The sequence below is a fragment of the Eumetopias jubatus genome, unplaced genomic scaffold, assembly GCF_037043125.1.
Source record: "Eumetopias jubatus isolate StellerSeaLion01/CBP00866 unplaced genomic scaffold, mEumJub1_p1.0 scaffold_17, whole genome shotgun sequence".
NCBI lineage: Eukaryota > Metazoa > Chordata > Mammalia > Carnivora > Otariidae > Eumetopias > Eumetopias jubatus.
This window is the reverse complement of record NW_028274823.1, coordinates 54,487,982-54,496,014: the sequence shown is the minus strand read 5'-3', so window position 1 is coordinate 54,496,014 and position 8,033 is coordinate 54,487,982. Positions and strand designations below refer to the sequence as shown.

The 8,033-nt window shown below is 52.2% G+C and overlaps 1 protein-coding gene across 1 annotated transcript; it reads left to right on the top strand.

Moving 5' to 3' along the window:
* Positions 1 to 1,606: 1,606 nt before the first annotated feature.
* PLAU (plasminogen activator, urokinase) lies at positions 1,607 to 7,427 on the top strand. Its single transcript, XM_028109749.2, has 11 exons — positions 1,607 to 1,719; positions 2,028 to 2,115; positions 2,580 to 2,613; positions 2,764 to 2,871; positions 3,202 to 3,376; positions 3,563 to 3,654; positions 3,840 to 4,056; positions 4,265 to 4,413; positions 4,970 to 5,110; positions 5,469 to 5,617; positions 6,288 to 7,427. The coding sequence occupies exons 2-11, from the start codon at positions 2,059 to 2,061 to the stop codon at positions 6,462 to 6,464; spliced, it is 1,299 nt and encodes a 432-aa protein (XP_027965550.2). The 5' UTR covers positions 1,607 to 1,719; positions 2,028 to 2,058; the 3' UTR covers positions 6,465 to 7,427.
* Positions 7,428 to 8,033: the final 606 nt, after the last annotated feature.

Sequence of the window (8,033 nt, the reverse complement as noted above, 5' to 3'; positions counted from 1 at the left end):
AGGGATGGGGTTGACTGCTGTGTGTCTTCACCTCTGTCTGAGGAATTAGAGCTTGTGCCTGTCTATAGGACTGTGTGAGCTTGCCCTCAGGCAGGAAGAGCGGGTGGAGTCCTTTCCACATGGTCTGTCTTCCTGGAGGCCCACCTTGTTGGACAAACAATTATTTTATCTTATTAGAAGCAAGGCTTTATGATGAAGTCTTAGAATACTAAATACATATGCATTTTTTTAAAAAATCTGTAATTGCGTTTTTGGAATGGGTGATACAAAGGCATGTTTTCAAAAATTTAAATAGTGCAAAAGCACATACAGTCTAGATCCCCAATTCCTCTCCTCAGATGTGAAAACACAACTTCCGACCCCTCCACAGCTTCCTGCCTATGTTAACAAGCCTCTACTATTATTTTGTCTTTATTAACTAACTATACTCTGGCCCAGGCAAATAAAGGGATTGTTTGTTATAGGAACTTTTTGAAAGATCCATCAATACTTCAATAGAAAGCATCAATAGTTTGTGCCCTTAGACTTTGTTCTACAATCCTATAATATACCACGATCCTTACCCAATCCTTATCAAGCCCTCACTTTCTTTTCTTTCTTTTTTTTAAAGATTTTATTTATTTGACAGAGAGAGAGAGAGAGAGAGAGAGAGAGAGGGACAGCGAGAGAGGGAACACAAGCAGGGGGAGTGGGAGAGGGAGAAGCAGGCTTCCCGCTGAGCAGGGAGTCCCATGTGGGGCTGGAAAATCCCAGGACCCTGGGATCATGAACTGAGCTGAAGGTAGACGGTTAACGACTGAGCCACCCAGGTGCCCCAAGCCCTCACTTTCAAAGACCACTCTTAAACCAAACTGCAAATTCTCAGTAAAACCGGACCTTGCCTACACGCTGCCCCGGCCAGCCACTACCAAAGGCCCTTACCTCAGTAAGTGATAAACTCAACGTTGTCCTATTCACTGGTTATGTTGATGAATTTTAGGGAGCTAGTATTTGCAGCCCTTGTTAGCAGGAGTTAGCGCGTGTCATGTGCACTTACTTTCTTTTCAAAGATTTTATTTTTAAGTAATCTCTTACACCCAATCTGGGACTGGGAACTCACAACCCAGAGATGAGTCCGGTGCTCCCCGGATTGAGCCAGCCAGGTGCCCCCGTCAAATGCATTTTCACATTGAGAAAGACTTGGCTCTAGGAAGTGCGCACTATGCCCCTATACCCAGGGTTCCGAATCACTCTCCTTAGGCAGTTGGGGGCCGAAGGTGGAAAGACTGGAGAAGAGCTGATTTAGGGGATCTGGGAAGAGACAGCAGAGCTGGACAGAGGAGAGTCTCTCTCTAGCGCGATTCGAAGGCCCTCTGCACTGGGGTGGGGCCCAGGCCAGGTGAATGGGAGGAGGGGGTGAGGAATTTAGATGCCTCTCGATCTCTCTGTTCAGACCTCGCTCGTCCCCTCCGCCGGGGACCGCGCTGCCCCTCGCTCTCAGTCAAGGCTGTGGAAGCCCACGGGTCCAGGTTGCGGCTGTCCCCAGGGAAGCTGAGGCAAAGGCAGGGTTGGGGAGATCCCAGGCTGGGGCGGGGCCGGGCTGGGGCGGGTCCTGATATAGAGCCCCGCAGCCGGCTTAGCAGCACAGCGCGGCGACTGGAGCCCCAGAGCCCCGCGGATTGTCAGAGTGTCGACCCGACCCGCCGTCCCGGCTCCGTGTCCCTCCTGCCGCAGCTACCGGTGAGTGCAGGCCACCCTAATTGCGCAGGGCTGCTCCTGCGGGCTTCCCTTCCCCCAACCCCCGCGGCCCCGGCGGCCCCCGCCCGGCAGCTGCCGAGCCTGAGTCGCCGAGCCTGAGTCACCGCTCCCGGTGCCTGTGCATCCCCCTGTGGGGTCTGGGCCCCTGAGCCCCCAGCGGGGAGGGACGGCTGGGCCTGGGAAGCCCCGCTGGAGACTTAGGGATTCCTGCCCTGAACTGCGGTAACCCAGCCGGCTCACCTTCTCGCTTCTTCGCTTCTACCTCAAGCTGACTTCCCCCTCCCTTGCAGAGCCGCTGTCTAGAGCCCCAGCCTCGCCACCATGAGAGTCCTGATGGCGTGCGGGCTCCTCTGTGCCCTAGTAGTGGGCCACTCCGAAGTAAGTGGCTTTCCCGCTTTGACCTATGGCGGCTGGAGGGGGCTTGCAGGATCTTGAACAGCGCTGGGGGTGGGGGGTGGGGGGACGGGGCTGCACAGGGAGCTGGAGTCCTCTGGATTCCATTAACGGCGCCATCTGGGGCGGGGGGGGGGGGGCAGGACAGGTGTGGCAGTGGGAATTCTGAGAACTAAGGGAGTTCGCACTTTCCGGCAAGGGAGGAAGAAGCCGCAGAGACTGCCCCCCTCTTCTTGTGCCCTGTATGTGAAGCTTGCTTGAGTCAATCCGTTTCTCCCTGCTTGAAACCTATGATCTTCCCTGTGAGGGCTAGTTAGATGTGAACAAGGTGAAGAGAGGGAGCGAGGGGAAAGGGTGAGATTTGGGATTGGCGCCAGTTTGTGCTCCCCCTTGAGTCCCAGGAGCATGGGACCTTTGCTGAACTTTCCCCTCCCCTCCATCTCTTCCAGGGCAGCCATGAACCTCATCCACTGTCTAATGCATGTGAGTATCCACCCATTGCACAATATCTGACTGTACAGACCTCTTGAAAAAGCCTCAGGGGGCAGCTCCTCCCTGACACGGCTGCAGGGCTGGCTCCCCCTTGCCTCCTCCTACGCTCCTTGCTTACCACACCATCTTTGTCATCCCCAGCAAACTGCGGTTGTCTGAATGGAGGAACATGTGTGTCCTACAAGTACTTCTCCAACATTCATCGATGCAGCTGCCCAAAGAAATTCCAAGGGGAGCACTGCGAGATAGGTATGGGGATCCTGACTCTAACTGGGGAGGGGGGGCACCAGAGATTTGGGGGCAGGGAGAGATGGGTGGAATGTGCAAGAGCAGGCGAGAGTTAGGAACTAGAGGTGGAGTTGGGGTCATCTTCATCCCTGTGTGAGATACACAGTCAAACACAAACCCGTACTGTTTCATGAATCTCTGGCTGCACAAATGTGGGACGGGGAGGGAAGGACACCCTTTCTAGTGTTTTCTGCCAGGCCTGAAATCATGTGAGGCCTGACAGGATCTCTAAAATGCCTGTCCAAATTTCCTCTTCTTTCTAATACCTTTCATCCTCACATTCTTCCCTAGATACATCGAAAACCTGCTTTGAGGGGAATGGTCACTCTTACCGAGGGAAGGCCAACACCGACACCATGGGCGAGCCCTGCCAGCCCTGGAACTCTGCCGCTGTTCTTCTGAAGGAGTACCATGCCCTCAGGCCCGATGCCCTTCAGCTGGGCCTGGGCAAACACAATTACTGCAGGTGAGGTGGGGGCAGCAAAGACCCTCCCACAGCCCCACAGGAACCCTTGCTACCATCCCCTGTTGTTCCCAGAGTGCTGTCCATAGCATGAGAAAAGCAAGGCCTCTGGCTGAGTTTTCCCTGGAGGGGAAGGAGGGGCGTTCTGGGTTGGAGTGACACCCCTCCCCCCCAACTCTGTATTACCAGGAACCCGGACAACCAGAGAAGGCCGTGGTGCTATGTGCAGGTTGGCCTACAGCGGCTTGTCCGGGAGTGCATGGTGCAAGAATGCTCTTTTGGTGAGTGTCATTGACCTGTTTATGACAGTAGGGTGGAAGGGGACAAGCTCGTGTGTTCCTTTATTCCATCCTAGGAGGGTGGAGGAGGGGGGTCTGCCTGGCCTTGAAGAACTGGGAGGAAAGAGGACAAGAGAGGGTCACGGTCTTACTTGCCTCCCCAAGACATCCCTCTCTTTCTTCTCCAGAAAAAAATCCCCCGTCTCCTTCGGAAAAAGAGTTTCAGTGTGGCCAGAAGACTCTGAGGCCTCGCTTTAAGATTGTTGGCGGAGAATTCACCTCCATCGAAAACCAGCCTTGGTTTGCGGCCATCTATAGGAGGCACCGTGGAGGCTCTGTCACCTACCTGTGCGGTGGCAGCCTCATCAGTCCTTGCTGGGTGGTCAGCGCCACACACTGCTTCATGTATGTCTCTTCTCCCCGACCCTCCTGCCTTACCCCGAACGCATCTCCTTCCCCTTCCCAGCAAAGGATGCCACTGAAATTCTACCCCCTGAGGCCCCTTCCATGCAGTCCACGGCCCCGGGGGCAAGTCATGCCTTGAGGCCACCGTGGAGGGGGAGTGACAAGATCTCATGAGCTCAGACTGTCTGACAAGTCTCCCCTCCCACAGTCATTACCAGAAGAAAGAGGACTACATTGTCTACCTGGGTCGGTCAAAGCTAAACTCCAAGACACGTGGGGAGATGATGTTTGAGGTGGAAAAGCTCATCTTGCATGAGGACTATAATGCTGACAGCCTTGCTCACCACAATGATATTGGTGAGTGGAAAAGCCTTATCTGCCATAATGATGATAGTTGGAGGAAGAGGGGTCCAAAAAGAGACCCAGATGGGAGGTTGAGGTTGTAGGGGAGCTGAAGATGCTGCTTTATGTAGCAAAGGGCCTCCGGCTCTTCTGCAGAATCCTTGAATTTCCAGACAGCCTCCTCTAGATGGCAATGGCCCCGTGAGCATATGGCATGGGCTGGGAGGCCCCTTCTTTTGTTGGATACAACCTCTGCCTGTCCCAGGATCTGGAACTTAGAGCATTGGGCTGAATTTAGCCCATCTACCTCAGCCACCCCTACATCTGTATACAGCAGCCCTGGCTGGCCAAGACCTATGTCAGCGGCTGGAACAAAGCCCTTGAGGCATGGGGCAGGGGAGGCTTGTTTCAGGTAATAAGCTACCAGCAGACCTTCCAGGACGACCTCTGACCCTAAGCAATTTAGGGATAGACATCCAATCCTTCAGCATTTGGAGGGGAGAGAGATGGTGACCACCTGGCCAGGTAGAGATCTTTCCCCCTGACCTCTCCTGCTTCCCTCTTCCCCCAGCCTTGCTGAAGATCCGCTCCAACACAGGCCAGTGTGCACAGCCATCCAGGTACATACAAACCATCTGCCTGCCTCCATGGTCTGATGATGCTCATTTTGGTACAAGCTGTGAGATCGCTGGCTTTGGAAAACAGAATACCAGTAAGTGACATTTGGGGCTGGCTGAGAGGGTCCTGGGGGAGTACTGTAACCTGGAAGTAAGCTCAACTTGATCTAAAGAGGACTGTGGCGATAGAAATGGGATCATTGTGGAGGTAGCAGAAGGAGGGATGAGAGGAGACGGGGATGGAGTGGGGAGCACTGTTGAGGGAGTGATGGGCCATAAAGGTAAATAGATGGGGGGAGGGGCTATACATGGGGTAAAGGCTCAGATTTGGGTGGGAAAGAATAAAGGCTTTCCCTGGTAGGGACACTTTTTGGTCCCCTCCCTGGCAGAGAGTCCCTGTGGGAAGGCTGGACAGACACATCTTAATGTAAACTTCTTGTTTCCTCCATCCAGCCGACTATTTCTATCCAGAGCAGCTGAAAATGACCGTTGTGAAGTTGGTTTCCCACCGGGAGTGTCAGCAGCCCCACTACTATGGTTCTGAAGTCACCACCAAAATGCTGTGTGCTGCTGACCCACAGTGGGAAACAGATTCCTGCCAGGTGAGAGTTCCAGCCTCTCTTCCTGTCACCCCCAAATCTCCCCTGGGCTCCTGGGCCTGTCCCCGCCAGCTTTGGGGAGTCTCTCTCCAGCCAAAGCCCCCAGAAGTCAGAATTAGGAGCTCAGGTCTTAGTTTAAACTAATCCTTCTGTGTTTACCAAACATCTGTCGTGAGCCTGGCTCTGTGCTGGGCACTTCAGACTAGAGAAGGGAAGGGAATAAGACCATGAGAAAGAGGAAAACAATAGAAAATGATACAAGTCAATGCTCAGGGTGTGGTATGAGCTGTAAACGATCAGATGTTTGGGAGTGGGACGTGAGTACCAATTAGGTGGCCACAAAGAGAATGTGACTGTAGGAATTTGAGGAGGCCGAGGGAAGAAAGGAGACCGTTCCAGTTGAAAGATACAAAAATGAGAATGAGCGTGGCGTACTCCAGGATGGCAAGGGAAAGGGTCTGAGAATGTAGATGGAGTTGTGGCAGGTAGCAGGGCTTCGAAAGCCCCCCAGAGGGTTTTAAACTTGATATGGTAGGAAATGGGGAGTCACGAAGGACTTTAATTCTAAGAAACTCTCTCTTGTCTGCCTCTTGGGCATGATTGGGTGATTGCATCAGATGGCCCCTTTCTCCCTTTTCCTAGGGCTCACCTTTCCGTGTCTTTGGCTTAACAGGGAGACTCCGGGGGACCCTTGGTCTGCTCTATCCAAGGCCGCCTGACTCTGACTGGGATTGTGAGCTGGGGCAGTGGATGTGCCATGAAGGACAAACCAGGCGTCTACACAAGGGTCTCACGCTTCCTGACTTGGATCCATAGGCACATTGGGCAACAGAATGGTCTAACCCTCTGAGGCTCCCCAGGGAGCCAAGGGAAGAGAGGGGTACCACCCACTCCCAAGCTGAGTGTCATTTTTGCTGTAGAACCATCTGCATCAGCTCTATATAAGGAAGAACCTGAGGAAGATGGGCTCTTGCAGAGATGGTTTTGTTTGTGCTGCCCACCAGGGTGAGCAATGATAGCTTGATCCTCAGATACAGGCCTGGGTGCTGAGTACCCAGATCCCCCAGGGCCAGGATGGAGGGAAGGCCCTGACCCAGGATGGTTATTGACCAGTTGTTTGTCTTTTTCTGAACTAAAGCCTCCTGGAGTGAAAAACGCCATTTCCTGTGCATGGGTAGAAGGAGAGCCAGCACCCCAACAGTGGGCATTCATGAGGCCCACCGTTGGGAAATGAATAATTTCTCAATTAGGAAGTAGAACAGAACCGAGGTTTCTTGAGGGAGCTTGGCCACTGTGGACCAGTGGCTGGCGGAGTGGAGACATTAATGACTTGAGAGAAGGGCTCTGACATTCCATGAATGTATCAGGAAATATTATATATGTGTGTATATGTTTGCACACTTGTGCACAGGCTGTGTCAGTGTGAGAAACAGCTGGTGTTCCTGTGTTTGACTGCAAGTCTAGATATTTCCCTACACTGAATGGACTATGATGCCACATCGAAGGGTCTGTCTGGAAAGGTCCTGGGTCACTCCTAGGGCCTCTTGGGTCTCTCATGTGATCATGCCTATGAATGTATCATTCTGGGGCATGGCCTGTGACCAGCACTTAATTTTCAGTTTTACTTTTACACAGATGTTCTTTCTTGGCCAGTTATCCCTTCTGACTTTTCATCTGAGTTTATCCAATCCTCACTGGGTGAGGTGAGGACCACTCCTATACACTGAATATTTAATAATTATGTTCTGCTATTTTTATTTATGTCTATTTTTGTAATTTTGAATAAAGATCAATAAAATATGATTTTTCTGAAGACTTTGGTTCTTTCTTGGTACTTGTATGGGAGGGAGTTGGGGAGCATAAAAAGTGGAAAATGATGGTGGTACTCCAGAGTTTCTTAAGGGTCGAATCTCCGGACTTAATGGGGCTTTGGGAAGCAGAGGCTTGAAGAGTTGTAGAGTAGGTCCTCCATAGTACATCAGGTACAGCCTGGTGTTCAGGCTGCGTATCAACCATCAATTCCCTCCTTAGCCGGATGCCTTTGTACAGTGCACATCTCGTACAGCTGTACCCAGTGATCCTCTAGGATAAGTCCCACCATATTAACTTCACTCTGCCCATACCAGTCCTGGGGCTGACCTCAACCAAGGAGAATACCTGCATGAAAATTGCTGATCCAAAACCTGGCCCAGCTTGAGTGTGGCATTCAGGGAACAGAAAACAATTTCCCATCATCTGTGTGAGGGGCTGGTGCTAAGTTTTCTCAGTGTGTTAATGAAGCTCATGACCAGTCACTGCAATCCCTAATATTAGGGTACTTGGAATCTAAAGCTAGGTGGTATCCTAATGGAGGTGACCACACATTTTGAACCAAACATCTGTTTCTGAAGAACTAGGGTGTAGAAGGCAGGTGGGGTGG

Bases quoted from the DNA above. Each gene is read 5' to 3' on its own strand.
- PLAU (XM_028109749.2), top strand. From the start codon at position 2,059: ATGAGAGTCCTGATGGCGTGCGGGCTCCTCTGTGCCCTAGTAGTGGGC. The intron at 2,872-3,201 runs GTATGGGGATCC...ATTCTTCCCTAG, and splicing joins AGGGGAGCACTGCGAGATAG to ATACATCGAAAACCTGCTTT. The intron at 3,655-3,839 runs GTGAGTGTCATT...TTTCTTCTCCAG, and splicing joins GGTGCAAGAATGCTCTTTTG to AAAAAAATCCCCCGTCTCCT.